Below are 23,629 nucleotides of genomic sequence, written 5' to 3'. Positions count from 1 at the left end.
TTACTGTATTTGTTTCGTTGAAAGTATGCGAACAATAATTATAAAATTATAAGTCTGATTATGAATGAAGGATGACTTTCAAAAATCGCGGAAATTGTATTCTAGGGATTTGAGAAACTAGGGATTTTGCGTTTTCTATGTTAAAAAAATTTGAAAACAAGTTGGGACGATAGATGGCGATAATGAAAAAGCTTGTTGCGACTTGTGACGGTTTTACTTGATAGGTCGACCGATAGGAATTGTCAGTGCGTGCACGACAGTAAGGTCATTCAGTTTGTTGCCGCGGAACGCGAATAAGCATCGAGATACGACAGGGAGCGTGTTTCTAATATCTCTCTGTATTTCTCGAGACGATCGTGAACAGAACAATGTAATTGTATAATAGAAATTATTTCATTGAGCATTTATATAAAGCATTTTTAACATGTAAATATATACGGTATTAAATTTAATATTTCGATAGAGATAATATTCTGCGAGAAACGCGCTTTATTACAATTCATTATTTTTCTTTTAAGAAAAGACATGTGTAAGTAAAAATTGTTTTTCCTGGTTCGATTTAGTTGTACATTCAATGTGTTGAAAGTTCGTGGGACGTGGGGGATTATTGTGAGCCACCCCTTGGGCTTCCACAAGCGTTAACCAAGGCCACGTGGACCACGTTGGGAGCCTGGAAAAATGTAAGTTTTAGATTTTTTTTATTCTATTATCATTTTTATATAATTTAATTTTATTTAAATTTTTTATAATATATCTTGATGTATGTGCTATTAAAATTGAAAAGATATTTGACGTAAAGAGGAAATAAGAGATGTTTACCAGGAAATGATACATTTTCGATCCATTATGTTGTTTTTTTATATAATGTTAATGTCAACAAATACATATTGTGCTTTCTGGTACGTCATCAAATTCAGAATAATTTTCATGAAAAAGCGCGATCCTCGGGTAAACGTTGAACTAGAGATAATCTTTAAACGATCTGCAATTGTCAGGCATATACGGTTTGACATAATTTATATCGTATCGAGATTCAAAATTCGAGATTTGAAATTTTCTTTTTACGTTTCATAATACATTTCCAGTGCTTTTATTATTTACTTATATTTTATGAGAAAGTTAAAATGCGGAAGTATGTATAAGGCGTTCTAGCGAAACGGTAACGAGATAGTCCGGAAAAGCAAGAACGATTAAATTGTTTATGATAAAAATCCATGATGGAAACATCAAGATATATATGATAGAGAAATAAAATTAATTAAAAATAATAAATTAAAAAAATTAAATAATTATGTTATCGATCGTTCAATTATTTTTTTGAAGTTCAAAACCTACATATGCCTACACTACATGTATGTACACAACAGAGATAAAGCCGATCGATTAATTTCAATATGTTTCTATTATATTATCGAATGGAGATCGAAGATTACTTTCGGGAATCGATTGTAGTTTTTTTTCAAAGTGACCGACGGTCGTAGTCTCCGGTCACAAAACCGGTTACTCCCGAGTATTCCTGAATAGTTTTCTAGAGTGAAAAAAGAAATAAGTTTCATCCCTGTTTCGTTATTCATCCAACAGAGAAAGAGTGTGCGTGTATATGTATGTATATATATATATACTCGTTAAATTGCGTAAACTCTAACGTAGTGCGAATGATTCGCTCGCACGGAAATACTGGTGCACATGAAAGAACGTTGCTGACGTTGCTTTTGCATTGACAAAATAGAAGAGAAGCCACGACGGAATTAAAATAAAATTTGTTCGATATTTTCCCCAAGTTAAAAAGAGGAAATTGTTCGACGAAGCGTTCGAAAACTTCGAATCGGTTATTCGCGTGGAAAATATATCGCATTTTTGCATATTGTAGATTGTAGTCCATTTGGCGAGTGGTGAGTCCGCTATCTGAAACTAATCGACCGATAGATAACAAGGCGTATTATTAACGTTTTACCTTGGGCGTGTACGCCTGTTGTTTATCTTTTGCTCGTTATTTACAATGTTTATTAAACGCGAATGCTTTTCTCTTATCTACCGTTTTCCTATACATTAATGTTTCCTTTTCGACGAAAAAGCTTTCGTTACGCTAAATATAATTACAATATTGAATCGAAATTTTTCGGTTGACTGTGCGATAGCTTTTACGTGTACTTATAATAAAAGTAAACTCGATATCAATGGTCTTTCGGACTGATAAAGGAATTATTATTTTTATTCTATCAGTTAAGTTAACAAATGATAAGCGACGAACAATTCGAAATCATTATTCGAAGCGTACGTTATCTTTATATTTTATGTTTTTTGCGTAATAATCCCGCTATGGTTTTTAGGATATATTCGCTCGACCCAATTCCATTCTCCAACTTTTCTACCCTTGATATTACCACCCGTATATAGAACTCGAGAGAGAGAGAGAGATAGAGATTTACGTCGACACTATGTAACTGTTATTGATCAACCAACGGAATCCTTTGGTTTACGTGCACGGCAAACAAGTTCGTTTTCTATGACCGTCGATGAGCAACTCTGTGTATTCCCTCCTTTCGATCGTATCGAGTTTCTGGTTCAAAGGTACCACCAGGTATTCGAGCCAATTCTTACGTGATAAAATCGGCCTTGGCAATATTAGCCTCGAAAAACAATCGAGGTAAAGCGGGTTATCGTCGAAATTGATATTATTTTAACTTTTGATATCTCGTTCTAATTCTTTTAAATATTCGAGATTATTTTTTTTTGAAAATAAATTTTCCACTCGATCATTCGACATTCGAGATCCAAGATTCAAGTTCGATTTTGGACGACTTCCCGATAAATGTAATTTCCGCACAATTGTGGCTATTTCCAAATTAAATACAGTTAATGTTAATTCGTGCCAATGCAATTTATCTTCAGAGATACTTTTCACTTATCGATCTTTCTTCTTCCTTTTTTCTTTTTTTGTTTTCTCTTTGAAATTGCTATCAAAAATATTGATAATTTTTGAAGTCTATGATGGTAAAAAAAAGAGAAAAAGCGAGAGAGGATTTTTGTTAGCCTTCATAAACACGTATTCGACAATTGATAAGTTTTCGCGTTCGAACATAGAAATTTACACACGTATTCATTGCTAGTACAAAGTTGCGAAGAGAAAGGAACAGGGGCTTTGATATTGCGTAAAAATTAAAAAAGAAGAAAAGTCGACCGATTACTGAATCGCCGATTTCGCTTCAGCCTAATTTCTCGATGAGAAACTTTTTTTTTTTTTTTGGATTTTATACTAGAATTATTGAATTTTTTAAAAAAAAATTATCAAGAAACGCGTATCATTTTTGTTGAAACGAATTTTTGGATTATTAACGATTACGAACGATTATAGGATTTTAGGTTAGAATATTAAATCGAAGCGAGAGTAACAAGAAAGTGAAGAGGAAGGTTGTAATTTCTCGATGAGAAACTTCTTTTTTTTTTTTGGATTTTAGAATAATTGAATTTTTTAAAAAAAAATTATCAAGAAACGTGTATCATTTTTGTTGAAACGGATTTTTGGATTATTAACAATTATGAACGATTATAGGATTTTAGGTTAGAATATTAAATCGAAGCGAGAGTAACAAGAAACTGTAGAGGAAGCCTGTAATTTCTCGCTCGATGAGAAACTTTTTTTTTTTTTTGGATTTTATACTAGAATTATTGAATTTAAAAAAAAAAATTATTAAGAAACGTGTATCATTTTTGTTGAAACGAATTTTTGGATTATTAACGATTACGAACGATTATAGAATTTTAGGTTAGAATATTAAATCGAAGCGAGAGTAACAAGAAAGTGACGAGAAAGGCGTCTGTGATTGAATCTTTCCTTTCTTAATCACGGATTTCGATTTTTTCCCCCCCTCTCTCTCGATTTTCTACATTACATTACACCGAAGTTTCCAAGGTTTGACAGGAAGAACATTACAAAGCCGATCTTGTGAACAATATACTATTGGATTATTTAGTATAAGGTGATTAAAGTTTCGCATTTTGTAAAATTTTCAGAAGCACTATCGACGACTTTAATCGATCGATTTGCGTTATATTTGCTCGATAAACTCTTTTTTCTTCTCCACAATCTTATTAATAGCGGTATATCTATATTGGTTAAGTGCAAGCGCACTCGCGACAAGGAGAGCGGTACAATTAGATTGGAAATGTATCGCGTCATTTCCTGTAAATCCTTCACTTATCTCCCCCTCTTTCTTCGAATAAATTATTACACCGAATTTCATTCTACAGAGGAATTTCAACGATACAAAAACAAAAAAAAAAAACCAACAATTTTTCCTTCCGATTATTCACTTAACCAAAAATTTCTTTCCGCCGAGAATTGAGGAAAGCCAGATTCAGTACAGTGGCGCCCTCCCGAAATTGCCCGCGCACAGATAAAACGTTTCTTATTCCTTTGTCAACTTTGTCGCCCGTACAGATGTGCCAGCATGTCCTCGGAAGCCGGTGCGCCAGAAGCAGCGAGCAAGATCGACAGGCAGGCGTCGGTTTACGTGTTCCCGGGTCCGGGGTGTCAGCATTACACCGCCTCGTCGACACAATCGGCCGACGCCTCGAGCTCCGCCTCAGCGATAGTCCCGAATGTATTCGCAAAGGGGGGGAAGTTGGAGAACGACAACGCGGAGAACGAGGAGCTCGGGGGGCGAGGAAGGCGAAGGCCGTTTCCGAGGACCCATGCGAGATCGGCAAGCCACGGTGGAATGTTGGCGGAGTGTCTGACGAGCACCACCGGATTCCAGCCTTACGCGGGATCGCATCTCGGCCCTTTGTCCGCGATCGGTGGGACGAGGCCCTCGGCCTTGAAGAAGCCCGGCCACCAGAGAGCATTCAGCCAGGGTCAGGTGGTCGAGGTTCAGGGGCACGCGACTGTCACGGGCCACAGCCGTGTCGGGTCGAAAACGGATTTTATCCTCCCGCCTGGCCACAAGGAGGACTCGAAGCCGCCCACCGCCGGGAAAGTGCCCTCTTTTCGTGGCCACTCGCGACAAGCATCCAGGTATGGTTCGTAGGAAACGTAGGTATCTTCCTTTTAAGCGATTCGTTTCTGATCTCTTTGTAGATCTCTTTGTTATTCCGTCGGCAGGACTATTCTTGTGTGTATTTTTATCCAGTGCTAAAGAAATTCGCGCGAATTCGACGAATAATATAATGCAATTCGGTTAAACGTTTAAAAATAACTTCTTTTTTTATTATCCAGAGATATAGCATTTTTACCGCGATCGCGTAGCCTCTCATGTTAAAGGTTATGTCGTTCACCCAAAGATGCCAATTTAAAACTGTAAAACATCGCGAAATTATTAGTCAAATTTATTCAGTTGATATTCTTACTTACTTGCTTGCATTACGTTCGAATTATCTATCTCGTTTCTATCTTCGTGTTATTTTTATAGATCGGAGTCGATATATACGATAAGACGTAGCGTTGAACCCCCCTGGTGGAGAAAAGTTTGGGCCCGATACTTTGGCCCTCTACCGGAGGAGCCACGTTTAAGGACAATAGTACCGAATCATTTAGTCCCGCCAAAAACACCACCGAGTCAACATCCCAACGGCAAGAGAGTGAATAATAGGTAATTTATCGTTTTAAATGCTCGTTTATTTCACACGTTGACGGGATCATAATCGATTCCGGGCGAAAGTGAAAACTCTTGACATTGTGCGCATACTTGCCGTTTGAATTCCGGTTTACTCGATATGTTTTCAGAGTGCGTACAACAAAGTACACCTTGTTGAGCTTCCTACCTCGCAATTTTTTCGAACAATTCCGCCGTGTGGCCAATATATATTTTGTATTTATCGTTTTGCTTAATTGGGTGCCGGTCATAAATGCTTTCGGCAAGGAGATATCCGTGATACCCATCATTTTCGTGCTTGGTGTTACGGCGTTGAAAGATTATTTCGAGGATCATCGGAGGCTTATCAGCGATCGTCGTGTAAATAATTCCACCTGTCGTGTCTACGTTCGGTAAGTAACATCTTTAATTTTATAACATTTCTTCAAATTGTTTCGCTAATTGAACAGTGGTCAATAGTAACAAAGTAATAAGATTTTTTTATAAATTGATTAAATTTAATTTAGAACAGTATGAATACCTTTACTTTTGTACGAAGGAAAATATATTTCGAATAAGAATAAGAAAGCATTTATAAACACGTACTCGGGGAAACGTTGTTTAGATTCCTCTATGATAAATATCAGCTGGCGTCGTATAAATTATCTTTCCCAATGTTAACCTGCCATATCAGCAGACAGTGTAACAAATAAGTTAATAGTTTTTTTAAAACTTTTTTTTAAAATTGATTGATATCTTGTGAATTATTGGACGTCGATTAAACTGAATACTGAAATATAGTAAATAGGCCCGTGTTATGATTTAGGTTAGGTTACCGAATCGTGCGTGTACTCGTTCATTTCGTCAATTCTGTTTTACAGAATTGAAAAACTTTATGTAATCTGGCAAAATAAATCATTCAAATAGAAGGGTTCAAGTGAGAATAGTGAGAATAAATCGTGCCAAAATACGTATTATATATATTTTGATATTCTTGGTGACAAATTTTAAAATAAGTGTCGTTTTTTTTTTTTTATAAAGATATTTTCACGAAAATAAATCAGTTTTCGATGGATCAATTCTCGTATTTTACGCAATCCTCTTTTTTGGTATGGATGTTTCGAACGTTCCTTTACCTCTCTCATTTACCGTTTCTTTGACCGAGGAATTTCGATGGCATTGGTTGTTAATCGAAGGCATGCGGATTGAGCACAAATGGTCGGTCAAACGTAGAAAGGAAAGTGTTCTCTCTTTATTCTATCGCGGAAGGGAATTATCGTGGTTCGTGTTTGGAACTTTAATTGCTCTCTGAATTTACAAAAATTTTTATCGATCACGTGATTTCATCATAAAATGTAATCGGTAAAGTAGTTCGTAAAGAATGGAAGATAATAATAGCGACACGTCTTCAGAATTATCATTGCATTTTATTTCTTTCCTTATTTAGCCATTGTTACCGCAAATCCAATTTTATCGGTATATTTGTTTCCTTGTGCTGGGGAAGAATTTCAAGGTAGTTGAATAGGCGTGTGCCAGAAGATCTTAAAATAGGATCATATTTTAATAAACAACATTAAATCTGTCTAGAAATAGAATTACCTTCGATCAATCTGCATCTACATTTTACGCTGAGAATGTTAGGTTAGTCGATTTTTAAGGTTAAGGGAAGGGAGTTTTTAAGGTTAAGGATGATTTGTACAACATCGTATCGATCATTTTCAACAATATTCTCATTTTATTTCCATTTTTATCTCTTACCTCAATTTGTTTACTCTAGATCATTCTCTAAAATTACGTGGATAAAAATAATCGTAAACGTGAAGCAAACCGCTAAGAAACCTTTATAGAAAGGATTTTGCGATAAGTATCGACTATCGAAGTCCGTCGAACGATTCGACTCGATCGAGATATCTTCGATATCTATTGCGATAATTTCGATAAAAATATTTGTGTCCAACTTATAACATAATTGATATCGATAATAATAAATAAATTAAAACTTGTCAGATCAATTATTAAAAAATTATATATCTATATATATATAGATAATCGATAACAATTATTAAAATTGTTAAAAATGTTCGAATAAGATAAAAGTTTCGAAATATATTCGAGAAAAAATATATTTTCATCGTATTTTATCATCGTCGATTCTCTAATTGATTTGATTGGAAAGATTAAGCTTCTTAAATATATATTATATCACTTACGACGCGAAAATGACAGCGAAAATAAATATATCGGTTGGTAGCAACCGATTGTTGTATGTCATTTATAATATAACTCAATTTCGCAAAACGATCGATGTGCAACGATTCCACACGAGCACGCAATAGAACGATTTGTAAAATAACACAGCGCTCTGATCTTGTCCTTCGTCACGCCACTCAATTTCTTCTAATTTCCTCCTTTGTTCAAAGTTATCACTTCGCCTTGCCCGAGAAAACGTAATGTATGGGTAGACTGAACGAGTCGTTGCTGATTTATTAATGCACTTCTGTCTGCTTACAGTCGGATCGTGGCCTTCGATTCGAAATCACCTCGATATTTCTCATAGCTAATACATTTTTTCCTGTCCCGGATATTATACGAGTTATTGAGAATATTATCGGTATTGTCTTGCATCACATATGTAGGTGATTACTGAATTAATAATCATCGATTTTTTTCTCTTTTTTTTTTTTTTTTTGCCATATTTGATGCATCGATTATATTCCGCATATTCAATCAACGATATCTTTAATTAATTTATGATAAATCGTGAATTCCATTATCATTTTTCTTCTCCAATAATCTTCTTTTTTTTTAATTATTCATTTTATATTATATTGCACAACCAATTCAATCATCAATTACTTAATGATTTATGTAAATGAATAATGAATAAATTTTTATAAATGTTCATTCAAAGCTAGAGATCTATATATATACTATTTATTCAAAAGTTTTAGAATTTATTTCCTCAATAAAAATTAGAGTCCGATTTTAATTTTAATTGCGCGCTTTTTGATAAATTTTCAAGTATAAATTGTATAGTAAATTTGTTAAGACTTTAAGAATAGGGATATTTCATTGTATAGTAAGGTATAAGATATATTATTAATAAAAATAAATTTCGTTCGAGACCGAAACTTAATGATCTCCGTTTTATTGATTTTCTTTGGAATATATCAATCTGTTCATTTGCATCGATCGATGTTTTCCTGTGAAAAGATCGGCGGAAACGGCAGTGTCGAAGTACGTTCAAGCAGACGATGCTAACATAAGTTCGAAAGCGACAGAGAGAGAGAGAGAGAGAGAGAGAGAGAGAGAGAGAGAGAGAGAGAGAGAGAGAGAGAGAGAGAGAGAGAGAGAGAGAGAATTCGCCGTCATCGAAAGAAAGCTAACGGGGCTGACAGACGTTTTCGAGAAGCGCAAAGGAAAGGAGGTCGAGGGAAAATTGCGAACTGTGTAGGTTGCGTGCTTTCCCGTAGAAGATTCTGTTATCCTCCTGCTCAAAATCGAACAACGATCAGTACACACATACACACATATACACACATATATACCTACATTCCGTTATTTCGATCACAGTATACCATTTCAACCGATACACGTAATTAACCAGCGTTACGATCTTGAATTAACATAAACCGACCTACGCGTATATACCGGAGATATGCATCGCGTCGTTACGATCGTGGTTCGTTTCGTTTCGCCTCGTTTCCTTTTTAGAGATGCGTATAGTTCATAGAGCAAAGCCAAATATAATATCGTCCTTTTATCATTAGGGAACCAAATTTAACATTGAAATTTGATTGTTAAAAATAGAATTGAAAGATCGACAAAACAAAAGTGTTTCAGCTATTTGGCTTGTTTCCTTCGCGAGAAATAGACGTGACGAACTTAACCTAAAAATCTTGACGCGCGATCGATTTGATCAGTGATATCCACAACTGTTAATCGAATCTTGTTAACTTTTTTAAGCGGGGGCGTTATTTACGTGTTCAATCGCAATTGAAAGAATCAGTATTGGTTTGAGAATGAGATACAGACCGATACACGAACGAGAAATTCTTTCTTTCACGTGGTAACGTGTGTTTCTTGCGACCTTTACCCACTTAATACGCGGCGGTTACACGCACGCGCTCGACGACCTTCTTTAGGCCTCTCGTTTAATTTCGTTCAGTGACGAGATCGACAGTCAGTCACACCGCTTTCCACACGATACTCTGCAATGTCAAGAACGAGCAGACCTTCGCCACGAATTCCAGTTCGATTAATACACTTTGACTGGTTCGAGGTTATGTGGGTCGCGAGCTCTTGTATATATCGTTATAGCGCAACGTGGCATTCCCTCGCGAGATATTGTCACGCGATTCCAATTCCGTGCCCTTCTCAAACTATTATCTGAATTTATAAATCGTTATAAATCGTTTCAATAATTGCTGCCGAGAGAAAAAAACTTTCTTTGAGTTTACATAGAAAAATGATTGTTTGCAACGTATAATTACGGATTAACATTTCATGTCAAAGTAGTTGTTATATATATTTTAAAATCGAAAGAATACATTTCCTAGTACTTGCAAGAGTTGCATGTGAACACAAAATAAATTTATGTATCATATATGGATATAATTTATTTATTCTAGTACAACAAAATTACAGAAATTATTGTACAAATATGCTTGTTTTACAAATTCGAGCATTTTTTTAAAAACATAATGACACGTGATTTATGTGGAACAACAGGTAAGATCGATCTCTTGTTTACCATATTGTTGTCGTTATTGCGTCAAATAACTCGCACTACAGTTTCTTGAAACACGAGTGTTCGTGAAAGTGTCTTTTCCTCTTAGTTTTGGAACTATCTTAAGAAATCATATATGGATCTAATTTATTTATTCTAGTACAAAAAAATTATTGTACAAATTATTGTACAAAGAAATTATTGTAGAAATATCCTTGTTTTACAAATTCGATCATTTTTTTAAAAACGTAATGATATGTGATTTATGTGGAACTACAGGTAAGATCGATCTCTTGTTTACCATGTCGCGTCAAATAACTCGCGATACAGTTTCTTGAAACGTGAGTGTTCGTGAAAGTGTTTTTTTTTTTCTCTTAGTTTTGGAACGATCTTAAGAACAAAAACTTAACAAACAAAAATCTAAACGTAAAAAGATATGTAAAGATTGTCGTTTGTAGTTGATTCGCGTTAGTTGAGAATAAAGAAAAGAGTAAAGGAAAGTCTACGAATAAAATCAATTGCCATAACCTCTAAATTATTTTCCTCGATCATTTCCTGGCTACGAATAATGAGATGATAATATATTCGTCGTGACAATGAAATTTGTCGATAATTACCCATTTCCACGTCTTTCTACCTATAACCTATAACGTTGAAACGTAAAATATTCGTACAATTGATTTATTTCGTTCTTCGATCGGTTACGAGAATCTTAATGACTTTTTCCACGTGCATTATCGTTTTATTCTTGTCTAATTTTTATCACGATTAAATTTTTTTATTGTCACAAATATACCACGATAAATAAGATACTGCAATAAAAATATAAATTGATTTCGTGTAATGAATAAGCACAGATATATCTACGCATTTTTTTTCGAGATCATTCGAGAGACGATTTCGATAGCACGCGGAAAGATTCGATAATCGGTCGTCTTTCGATAAATTCGATCGATAATGAATAACTCAAAAATTAATACATATTTATTAACGACTCAAAATTATTATCAACAATTTTTATTTTTGCATAATTATAACGATGGAATTGATAATTCAATGGAAGAAAAAGAATATAAATGGCAATATATTAGCAAAAAATGGCGGAAAAATTTAAAGAAACTATTTCGTTTGGAATTCTTTCGTTAGTTAGATAACATGATCGATCGGGAATAACGAATCCTTTGAAATTTTTTTATCAATAGTTTCGCGTTAATTCGCGCGTTTGTTAAATTATTCATAATCAAACAAATATCATCGATAAATGTTATTTTTCTCCAGAATATACATTATTAAATTCGCTTCGTTATTATTAAAATTTTAAACGCGCCAGACTTCTCATTGTGAACGGAAACGTATTTGTAATAAATTGATCTTGAATGGAAGACTACTCCATTTGCTTAAAATATGCCTCCTATAAGTCGATAATTAATATCGGATATAAGCGAGAAATAACGTGAGAATCTATTTTAAGTACGATAAGACTTCTTTATAGACTTGTTAAATTTACATTGTTGAAGAATAATAATATTAATTTCGTGAACTTCGATCGCCGTTAAAAAGACACTAATTTTGAAAAACGATTAAAAACTTGATCTATTCAGACGAGAGTTTGTAAATTAATATTTCGAATATTTCCTCCTCTTGACGTCACATAAATTATATATTTATGTAAAAAAAAAATCTTTGTTCTCAAACAAAGTACAAGTTAATTTAATTTCTAAAATTGAAACGAAGGAAGAATTAATAATTTTCTAATTCTATTTTGAGCTACTTGGTCAAAATTAAAATGCAGAAGAACAATTTTTCTACTGTAAATATTAAAAAAAAAAAATAAATTTAATATTTTACGTTGATAATACGTTTCAACGTTATTCTTGTCCCTTCTAATAATAGATGTACTTTTATATATATGTATATTTCTTGGGGCGTATATGTATTCGATTAAAACAGAAGTAGAGGAAAATACAAAGTATAAATGGTCCCCCCCAGTTAGGTTATAAAGGTTACGGAGATCAATGATTCTTATCAGGCGACAAAAAAGGACGCATAATGGCGACCTCTTAAATGGAAGTCTAGGTCAGATTTATTCGTTTCTCGTATATACGAACGCAAAGAAAAAGAAAAAAATCTCACTCGGTTCAAAAATCAAAAAAGTGTTGAAATTATTTTATCTATAAATTATCTTAATTATATCATCTCTATTGAACGTGAATGATTTATTTATAAATAATTCACGCATCGATCCCTTTCGTAAAATGATTATTTCATTCCATTCGAAATCATTTCTAATATATAAAAAAAAAATGCAACGAGAAAAATTGTTAATTTAACGGGATATCGTGGCCTTGTGTTTAAATGGTTGCTTCATGAATCTAAAAATATACCGATTCTCCGCACGTTCTATGCAAAAATTTAATGATAATAAGATCAAGAAGTGGAAATGTACAATTTTGAATAATGTATTCATTGAGCAAGAAGAAAAAGAGAGAGAGAGAGAGAAAAAAATTATGATTAAACGATAGAATTTAATCTTCATTTATGATAATTCATATGATTAGCATTAAATTTATCTTTTTTCTTTTTTTCCATTCTTTTTTTCTTTTCTTTTTTTTTTTATTTGCATTTTTTATGTTTTGCGATTTACGCAAAGTCGAATCTTACCATTTGACAATTTTTCATCAATAAACATCTTGTGACTAGAAACGTTGAACAACAATAACAATCAATTAAGAAATAATAGATGTTTGACCGCTGTGACAGTTTGATTATGTTACACACACACACACACATATATATATATACATATATATCACAATGTCGTCGATTGGCGAAGATCTTGAGTTCCAGTAGTCACCTAGTGGAAGAAAATTGAACTATTGTCCGAGTTTAAACGAATATAACCAAACAATTTGTACGCGTCTTATTTCAAATATAAATCGCTTTCATAAATCGTTTTCTCTTTCTTTCTCTCTTTCTTTTTCGCATTTTCCATTCCAAATTTCTAGAAGAAGAAGAAGAAGAAGAAGAAAAAAAATAAGAAAGTTTTTTTTTTGTATAACGTGTACGTGATTACAGCGAGGACGACAGGTATGCGAAGGTAGCGTGGAAAGATGTGAAGGTCGGTGACCTGGTTCACCTCTCGAACAACGAACTCGTACCGGCTGATCTGCTGCTTCTGCGAAGCAGCGATCCTCAGGGCGTAGCGTACATCGACACGTGCAATCTGGATGGCGAGACCAATTTGAAGGAACGACAGGTAGTGAGAGGTTTCGCGGATCTTCGGGACACGTTTCAACCGGCCAAATTTCGTTCCGTGATCGAGGTCGATCAACCGAGCACAAGGATATATAGGTGAGTTATATTACCGACACGTTCGGGGAGCAGAGTCGATAAGAATATGGGAAAAATTGCAGGTTTCACGGAGCTGTTGTACATCCGAACGGTGGCAGGGTACCTGTTTCCACGGAAAATCTTTTGCTCAGGCAGTGTTTGTTAAAAAATACCGATTTCGTCGAGGGCATAGTGATATATGCCGGTCATGAAACGAAAGCTATGCTTAACCATGGCGGGCCTAGGTATAAGGTAACGAATGTGAACGAAAGTCTTTTTTTTTTTTTTTTTCTTTTTTTAACGAAAATATATAAAATCGATAAATAAAGTATTATTTGAAATTATTATATGAAATATATAATAAAGAAGAGAGGGATATTTTTTTCAGCGTTCAAAATTGGAGAAACGGATGAACAGTGACGTTATATGGTGTGTGGCGATTTTAATTGTTTTGTGCGTGATAGGCGCGGCCGGCTGCCGGGTCTGGCTCTCAGAATTTTCCGATTTAACGTTTGTCCCATTCATACCGATCCTCCAGGATGCATATTACGAAAGTATGCTAACGTTCTGGACGTTTGTCATTATTCTCCAAGTAATGATACCTTTAAGTCTTTACGTCACTCTTGAAATGGCGAAAGTTGGCCAGGTTTATCACATTGGACACGATATCGGCCTTTACGACGCGGAGACGGGACGCTCGGCTGAATGCCGCGCGCTCAATATTACAGAGGAATTGGGTCAGGTGGGTAAAATTGATCGATCTTTTTCTCCACCACGATGATCTCGATGAAGAGGAGAAATATTTTTTTTCTTTTTTCTTTCTTTTTTTTTTTTTTTTTCTCTTTTCTTTTTATTCTAATATAGGTGCAGTATATATTCTCTGATAAAACTGGCACGCTCACTGAAAATAAAATGCTGTTTAGACGGTGCGCCGTGGGAGGGCAGGATTATTCGCATGGCGGAGATGGTGAAAATTTGATACCTTCTTCGCGATTGAAGGAAGATCTTCTTATAGGTACATTTAGGCAACATTTACAAGAATTTCTAATCGTGTTGGCGATATGTAACACTGTTGTGATCAATTCTCAACCGCATTATGACACCATGAACTCGAGCGGGGTGATCGAAGAGCCTCAGAAAAATGGCACCGAAGAAAGTGGAAGGTTAGTGTCCGCTTTTATTTCTTATTAATTAATTATATCCGATATTACGAGTTCTTTATTATTATCGTTCATGTTATTGTTTCAGGTATACAAGAATGATAGATTCTCGAAGTTTAACTCCTTCGCCTTTATCGACGCTTCCTTTGTCTTGCCCGACAAATAGCCTCGATGAAAACGTGTCGTCGATCTCTTCTATGGTGGAAATTGAATCTGCTCTGAACAATTCCACCAAAATGTCGAATAAATTGTCAAGGTCGATAATTCTTTGCCATTTATAAGTGATGATTAAGATATAAATTTTATGATAAATAAATCATTGTTTGCAGGCCAAAATTCTTAAATGTAACGTCGATATCGAACCTAGGAATAGGATTACTTGGAAAAAAATTATCTCCGAACGGTGAACAGAAAAGACACAGTCCACCAAGTCCCGTTATGGATGGAAAGAATGAAGACGAATTGTTACCTAAAACTGCGATTTACGAAGCAGAAAGTCCGGACGAGCTTGCTTTGGTAAATGCGGCACGTGCTTATAACGTGAAACTTCTTAAACGAACATCGCGTAACGCGATTGTTTCGTTACCGGATAAATCTATTCTTAGTTTTGAAATTCTTCAAGTAAGTTTATTTTGAACAACATAATTTGTGTGTTTATTACTTTTTCTGTTATTTCTTTTGTTTCTTATATACTTTTTACATAAATTATTATAATAATAATATATTTATTTGTATGTATTTTAAATTTATTCATAAAATCTAAATTTCAGATTTTGCCATTTGACTCGAATAGAAAGTGTATGTCTATTCTTGTACGACATCCTCTGACTAATGAGGTAATATTATATAGCAAAGGTGCTGATACAACGATACTATCATCTCTAATTCCTCAAGATGAAAATTCTATAACGACTATCAAAATTCGACAATACCTTCAATCATATGCACGGCAAGGTCTTCGAACTTTGGTAATGGCTAAGAAATCTCTAACGATGCAAGAATACGAGAATTGGCGTCAAAAGCATTCTGAAGCAGAACTTGCAATGGAAAATCGTGAACTTCGTATTAAAGATTCTTATGCAAATCTGGAATGTCATTTGAGCCTGCTAGGTGTTACTGGAATTGAAGATAAACTTCAAGCTGGAGTACCTGAAACTATGGACACTTTAATGGCAGCAGGGATTGTAGTTTGGGTTTTAACAGGTATTTTTATTTAATGAAACACAAAACTTGTGCAAAAAATTATAATTATTATATATTAAATGTATTAAATTCAAAGGAGACAAACCAGAAACCGCGGTTAATATTGCATATTCAGCGCGTCTTTTTTCGCCTGCGATGCAGTTATTGTGGTTACAAGCAAGATCCAAGTCTGTTGCCGAAGCTTTAATTCATGGATATTTGGAATCTACACGTAAAAAGAATACAGTTCAGGAAATAGAAAATATTAGGGAAATTACAATGCTTAATCGTGATCCAACGGAAAATGAGGCGCATAGAATAGATAGCTCTTGGCCGAGACAACGAGCACTTGTTGTTGATGGCAAAACTTTAACTGTTATCCTTGATCCACGATCAGGATTAACTGGATTATTTCTTGAGTTAACAAAAACGTGTTCTAGTGTATTAGCTTGTAGAGCTACACCTCTTCAAAAGGTAATGAATCTTGATTTGTTTTGCCTCTGTTTTTACAATTCATTATATCGTGAATTTTTATCATATGATACAGGCATATATAGTACGTATAGTAAAGGAACAATTGGGAATGAGGACTTTAGCGATTGGTGATGGTGCTAACGATGTTAGCATGATACAAATTGCAGATGTAGGAGTTGGTATTTTCGGACACGAAGGTACACAAGCTGTTATGGCTGCAGATTTTGCCATTTCACGATTCTCGATGCTTAGCAGACTTCTTTTGCTCCATGGTCATTGGTGTTACGATCGATTGTCTAGAATGATCTTATATTTCTTTTACGAGAACGCTACCTTCGTTTTCGTTCTGTTTTGGTACCAGGTATATCTTACGTCTATTTTATTTTTAAAAATTACTTCAATTCTCGCGTAACGATGATTTTGGTAGATTTATTATTTTTATAGATTTATTGCGGATTTACTGGAACTGTTATGATGGACCAAATTTATTTAATGCTATATAATTTATTGTTTACATCTATGCCACCACTTGTATTAGGCATATATGATCGAGTGGCTCCATCCGGTGTTTTGTTATCTATGCCTCACGTGTATAAAAGAGGACGTTTGGGATTAGTATATCAAGCGCATACATTTTGGATAACCATTGCTGATGCTTTGTATCAAAGTATCGTAATTTTCTTTATAAATGAGGGTGTTAGTATAGTATGGAAATAGTTTAAAATACCGATTATGAAATTAATACCAATTTAATTAAATTGTGATTTCTTTTTTTAGGTATACTATGATTCAATTATTGACATTTGGGAATTTGGAACTACTATAATGACATGTTGCGTTGTTACTATGTTGACTAATATTGCCATAGAAATTAGATCTTGGGTAAATTACATTTTTGAATTAAAAAATTATTATATTTCAAAAATTTATTTTACGTTAGATGTATTATATTATATTATATAATGTGATTTTTAGACTATAATACATCTCTTTGCCGTAATGGGATCATTGGGAGTATTTTTTGGTTTTTGTTTGATTTATAATGTAGTTTGCGTTAATTGTATGGGTCTTTTATGTTCATATTGGGTAATGGAAATAGCTGTCATGAGATATACATATTGGCTTACAGTAATACTTACTTGTGTTTTGGCATTATTACCTAGGTATGATTTCTTATCTATATCTTTCATATTAATAACTAAAAAATATAATAAAAATTAAATTATAGATACCTTATTATCATTTATTTTTAGATTATTCTATAAAACTATAAAATCGACAATAAATCCAGATTTTATGCAAAGTGCTATGTTTAATGCATCCAAACCATCCAAAAGTGGCAGTCATAGACAACGAATCGCGGAAAGAAGAGAAAATAGTTTTATTGCAGGTTGGTCACGTTCAACGCAACATGCTACTATAAGGTATGAATATAAATTTGTTTTTTTCGAATCTGAATTACATATTTTTTGATTTTCTTATATTTCAGAACGGGGACTAAGCACGATTCATTGACAACTATTGTTGCATGACATATCCTGAAGAATCAAATAAGACTGTCAGCACGTTATAACAGAATAATTAAAACTGTTAATAGTGCTATTTTATTAAAATTATTGGAAAAAAGCGATGATGTCCTTTGCCGCATTTCAATCTTTATTGTTCCTAAGAATTGTAAAAGTATTGTCAGGACATGTATTATTAATTTTAATATGCATTTTTTCATGAAAAAATGCTATAGTTTATGGAAATTGTGTTAGTTATTGTTTAATATTAATTTTTATTATTCATCGAGTGGCCTTAAATCTAGACTACTGTTTATTGCATTTGATGGCTGTGACTTTTAGGGACCAAAACTTTTAATCCAATAGTTACGATATCAATTAGTGATTCGATTGAAAAGTACACGTTTATACGTGCATGCTTCTGTTATATATCGAATCAATTTATTTACATTACAATTTCTCATATAAGTGTAAAAGAATGTATATTGTAAAAAAAAAAAAGAAATATATGTAAAATGTATATTATTTTTTATCAAATTCATATTATATAAATTATAAACTTGCGCTAGTAATATATACGAGTATAATGCATATGGATTTTATACTCGTGATTGTATAATAGTAATTTTGAAAACACATCTGCCAGCATAGAAGTTTTACTAAATGTGTATATTAGACATCGTTACAAATGTTGATATAGTATTTTGATAAATGATAAAAAATAAAAATGCGTGTATATAATAATTTATCAGTAAAATCAAGTGTTCTGCAAATATTTATATTTCATTGATCAGATAAATCTGTTTTTTTTTCCTAGAATCCTTTAATTTATAATATAAGATTAATATCATCATTTATAATTTCGAATTTATATTTATCTTCGTAATTTTTACAATTTTATTGATATGTTTTAAATTTAATTTTTGTTTCAAATTTTAATTATCATATTTTTAAGAATAATTATCATTAAGAATATTCCATTAATTCGTCGATTATTTGACATCAAATTTTTTCATCAATCTAATTCATAGTATAATTATTTCTTATATTTTTCCACTTTTAGCTATTCTTTCATTTTAGCGGATTAAACATAATTTTAAAACTGATTTGATCTGTTGATAGTTGCCATGAGCACCACTGGTTAATGCGGAAACATGGAATCTCAGTGGGGATAGGCTGAAAGGTTGATGATGGCTAGGGGAGGGAAAGGGGAGAGGGCGCTTTTAACGTGCTGCAGCAATGACTATCTCGGCATATATTCAGTATTCTTTCTGTCAAAGACAGGTGGAGTTTGCGTTCATGATTTGCTAGCCGCTTTATTTGGTCGCGATTGTGCCTAGTATTTCGGGAAACTCGCGACCAACTGTGTTGCGAATTCGGTAGTATAGTTTTACAAAGCGTGTACAGAATAAAAGGACAAAGTGAAAAATAAGATGTTCTTAAGAATTATTCGAGTTTCTTTGTCATGAAGTTACGGTTTACTCGAAAATGCGGTATTTGAGTTTTTTGATCTGAATAGGATCTGTAACCGGATTTATATCACAGTGTTTTTAAATTGTTTTTAGAATAGCCGAACAAATAATAAGAAAATCACGTGATAAGGAAATAGTCTATTGTATGTTATGTTAACAAAGGCTAATATTCATTACTTGTTACATTATATTACTAATTATAAATTGCAAATCTTTGAATTAAAGAAATTGTTTTTATCGAGTTTTAATATTTTTTTTTAACATTTAAAAATAAAACTTTTTCCATCCATAAGTGTCGGTCACGTTGATGATATCCTTGGTTTTACGCTAAATGATTTTAATAATGCACTAAATATAGTGCATACAATAAAGTTAAATTAGTACTAATTTTTTTATATACAAATGAATGTTCCATATTTTTTCTTTTGCATCATTCGAATTTCTTTCTTAGAATAACTTATATATGTATATATATATATATATATATATATATAATTCTCATCATTTTACAAGGATGGAACAAGGAATCTTTTAAAATCTTTTATGTATTAAAAGTAATAATTAACGTCAAGGATTAAACGAATAGAAGTGAACCGATATTTTAGATGTGAGAATGCATTCTATTTCTATTATATATTTTATTCATTAATTGAAATTTTCTTTCGAATATCCATATTTTAAGTGATTTTTATATAAATTTTTACTCTTTCGTAAAAATCAAGAAACACGTGTGAGTTCGTAGTTACCGATTGATGATATGTAACAATTTATACACAAATTGATATATAATGTTCAAGAAATAATATTTATTATTACATAACATTAAATTTATATTATAGTGGAATATTTGTACAAGGCCATCTATAACAGTTATTACAGTGATTCGAATGATATATCTTCTTATATATGATTCAGTATGAGCGATATAAGTGTTCGTATATGACAAAAACTGGTCGACGTATAGTAAGAGCGAGGAATATAACATTTCGAATTTCACGAGTTCGATATCGTGAATGTAAAGCAGGACAACGGCACGATAACGGATTGCCTATAACATGATAACAATCTATACACAAGATTACTAATCCAGTTTATTCTTACGATTATTATATTATGTTGGTAACAAGAAACGGTTAGAAAACGCGACTTGCATAGAATCCGTGAAATATATATATATACATATGTAGACCGTAAATGAGTCATTACACCGAAAACGGAAATGGTTTGGCATTGTTCATTACCAGGAATCAAGAAACGTGACAATAAACAAACTAATTTGATAAGACTGCTAAGATAGATTAGAGAAAAATCAAAATTGTAGATATCGTATAATAGTGAAAAGATCTTGATGTTTGAACAATGGAACGTTCTATCGTAGTATACGTGTGATAAATCATTTATATATCATTGAATTTTTTAATTTTTTTTTTTACAGATAATAAAACGATATAGATAATAAAAGTAAAACGAAATAAAACAGAATTCACTTTCTACAAATATCAATGAATCATCAGTTGATCATTATCGTTATTGACATTCTAGATTCTAAAATTCACTTGTGAAGTTAAAACAAGAGACAAAAATTGTGTGACACTTTGCTAGTTAAACGTGTTATCATCCTTATAAATAGTGTATTCGTACTAAGTGTAAAATACAATACATCGGAAACAGCTGTCGAAGATTTGAAAGGAAGCACTGAAATACCAATGAATTATTGATAACGTGTGAAAAAGTAAGGTAATTGCGTTAAAAATCTAGAAACGATGTACTTATTTTGAGATATGAAACTAATAAAAAAAAACTAATTAAACGTGCATATTTCTGACAAAAGTGTGCCAACCGAGTAAGATAATGTACGAAACAATTTTTAACTCAAAGAGCGAAGAAACGTGATAAACTAAAATTACTTGAGATTTGGATCGAAATATTCCGATTACTTACGTCGATCGGAAAGAATGGTGGTTTTCGATGCCATCTCTTTCGAGCATCGAGAGCAGCGCACAGTGTAACAGGTAAATTGGATCGAAAGTGAGCAGCCGTTTCATCGAGTAACGCTGTTTTCGCTGTCATGCAATTGCCACGAAATTACGTAATTGAACAACAGAGGACGAAAGAGGGACGAAGACGAAGTGTGTGAAAAGCGTATTGAGAATGACCTTCGAAATCTTCTCGACTGTCCGTCCATCGAGAGGGAAGAGAGTTCGGTCGAGCACGATTTATTAATCCTATCTATATCTATATCCGTGATTGTTTCAAAGCCGGGGAAGAATCGAAGTAAAGGATGTGGTGCGGGAACAGATGATCCTAGCGAGGCAATATTATTCTGGCAAGAGCATCGAGATTTTTTAAAGCGATTATAGTTGGTTATGCCGTGTCTCTCAGCGCAGCAGGTGTACCGTGAGAGATGACAGTCACTTACACTGCTGAAGTCGCTACCTGCAAAGGTCTCGGTTGCTTTCTAAAATTACTCCTAAGGTAAGCGGTTTGGCTTGGTAGTTCGATTCACTCGGTTGACACGTTACATGCGAAAAAGAAGTCGGCGGGCGAGAAATATTTTTTTTCTCTTTCCCTTTTGCTTTGCTCGAGTTCTTATAGATTGATATAAAATGTTAATGTCGCGTTATAAAATTATCGCATTCTGTCGCAATAATCGCGTTTATTATTTACTTCGATTGAAGATAATCGTAATAACATTTGATAGATAATATTTATATATCAAGAGTAATAAATAGATTTTTGCAAAATCGAAGTGTACCTTACGATTTAAAATTGCGGACTTTGTTTATTTAATGCAACTATTTCGAATAGTTCCGTCATAATGTTCGTAGAAGGAAATGTGTCACATGTGTACTTGCGTACATTGACTAATACTTTGTCGATAATCGCACAAAGGGCTTATACGTTTAATTGTTCAATTTAATCGTTCGAAGAAGCTAAAAAAATTGTTCTCGTCGTTTTTATTTATATTAATCTAAAAATAAAATCATCATTCAAAGGTACGTGAAATATTAATCGAGATTTATTTCTTTTTTTTTTTTTTTTCATTTTTAACACCGTTATATCTTCAATTTTTATTTTCCATCTTTATTTCTCTCGCGTTGTATTCCTATGTACATATATATATTAATGATGTTTCAAGTTTGCCACGTGCAATCAATATTTTAAATTATCGCTCGCGTCTTACTTTCGATATTTTATTTTTCGTAGAATTCTTTTACTGTCGCTTTCTAACGATTTCTGCGTTCTTTTCACTTTTTCAATCAATTTGTTTTTCTTTATAATTTATATATACTTATTACGTTATATTCTTTTCGAAAAATTTGTTCAAACGTTCGATTATTAATTCTTTTGAAGAAAAAACTAGAAAAACACGCATTTTAACATTCACTTTAATTATTATCGAAACGCTTATTACGATAACAACTTTTTAACGACTGTAATGACTCCTCCCCTTCCCCCGTTTAATAAAATTATTTTACGGGAATAAATTTTCGATTACAAGTCACAGTTTTGAAAAGTGAAAATATAATTGAATCTATGAATCGATATATCTATATGCCTGCGACGGGCATGCCGTAATTCATTTCGAGAACTCTGCGAATCGATCCGCATTTATTACCCCAGTTTAGTCGCTATCGGGTCATATTATTTCGAACATAATATGATCGCGTGTTCGCGCGTAAACACCGGCTTTGCTTGCGATTAGAGTGCGTGTGAACAATGGAGAATTGTGCGAGGCTTCGCCACGCGGATTCGAATCGTCGTCAAATTCAAGGATAGGACAATTATGAAATGATTTTCGCATAATCGCGACTTTTCGCGAAAGAAATAGGAGGACAAAAAAGAAGAAGAAGAAGAAAAAAAGAACGGTCTGACGATATTCGGAATGTCTCTTAATATATTCTAATATATTCCGTGGAAATAGAATAGACGATCGTAATAGCCATTGGACGGATCCATTAGACGAGTTTTAAATTATCGCGAAACGTTTTCTTCGAAATTCCTCGTACTCTTGATAATAATTGCATTACGTAAATTTATAAATGTATCGATCGGTTGTTAAATAAATTATTATTTTTCGTAGAATCGGATCGATCGGTTTCGATTATTATTGTTTACGCTTTCCTTTCAGATGGCGAGCCAGCATATACAAGCTGGTCTGGCTGGACCTCGCCCTCTTCCTCTTCATATATTATTCGCTCTC

The 23,629-nt window shown here is 33.3% G+C and overlaps 2 protein-coding genes across 11 annotated transcripts in view; both read left to right on the top strand.

Moving 5' to 3' along the window:
- Positions 1-211: 211 nt before the first annotated feature.
- Positions 212-18,726, top strand: LOC409192 (probable phospholipid-transporting ATPase VD). 2 transcript variants are annotated; one of them, XM_006568824.3, is made up of 19 exons: positions 212-370; positions 564-680; positions 4,442-5,017; positions 5,412-5,591; positions 5,726-5,986; positions 13,378-13,653; positions 13,716-13,884; positions 14,021-14,374; positions 14,497-14,795; positions 14,881-15,048; positions 15,122-15,413; positions 15,563-15,995; positions 16,072-16,448; positions 16,522-16,809; positions 16,893-17,144; positions 17,226-17,330; positions 17,424-17,611; positions 17,702-17,872; positions 17,938-18,726. In XM_006568824.3, the coding sequence occupies exons 3-19, from the start codon at positions 4,452-4,454 to the stop codon at positions 17,978-17,980; spliced, it is 4,422 nt and encodes a 1,473-aa protein (XP_006568887.1). In that variant the 5' UTR covers positions 212-370; positions 564-680; positions 4,442-4,451; the 3' UTR covers positions 17,981-18,726. The 2 variants fall into 2 exon arrangements, with proteins under 2 accessions (XP_006568887.1, XP_006568888.1); XM_006568825.3 differs by having other exon boundaries at positions 237-426; positions 17,938-17,980.
- Positions 18,727-19,039: 313 nt separating this feature from the next.
- Positions 19,040-23,629, top strand: part of LOC411764 (bestrophin-4) — a 9,732-nt gene continuing 5,142 nt past the window's right edge. The window contains exons 1-4 of one of the 9 annotated variants that reach the window (XM_016910675.2): positions 19,048-19,332; positions 19,519-19,568; positions 20,861-21,900; positions 23,558-23,629. The exon at positions 23,558-23,629 is cut by the window's right edge and continues 249 nt beyond it. In XM_016910675.2, the coding sequence (XP_016766164.1) occupies positions 21,830-21,900; positions 23,558-23,629 (143 nt within the window). In that variant the 5' untranslated portion in view covers positions 19,048-19,332; positions 19,519-19,568; positions 20,861-21,829. Of the gene's footprint in view, positions 19,569-20,860; positions 21,901-21,958; positions 22,422-23,557 lie in introns of those variants that run through there. The other 8 variants (XM_395231.6, XM_006568831.3, XM_006568830.3 and 5 more) reach the window with 8 other exon arrangements.

This window comes from Apis mellifera, linkage group LG2, assembly GCF_003254395.2.
Source record: "Apis mellifera strain DH4 linkage group LG2, Amel_HAv3.1, whole genome shotgun sequence".
Lineage (NCBI taxonomy): Eukaryota > Metazoa > Arthropoda > Insecta > Hymenoptera > Apidae > Apis > Apis mellifera.
This window is presented reverse-complemented; position numbering and strand designations above follow the sequence as displayed.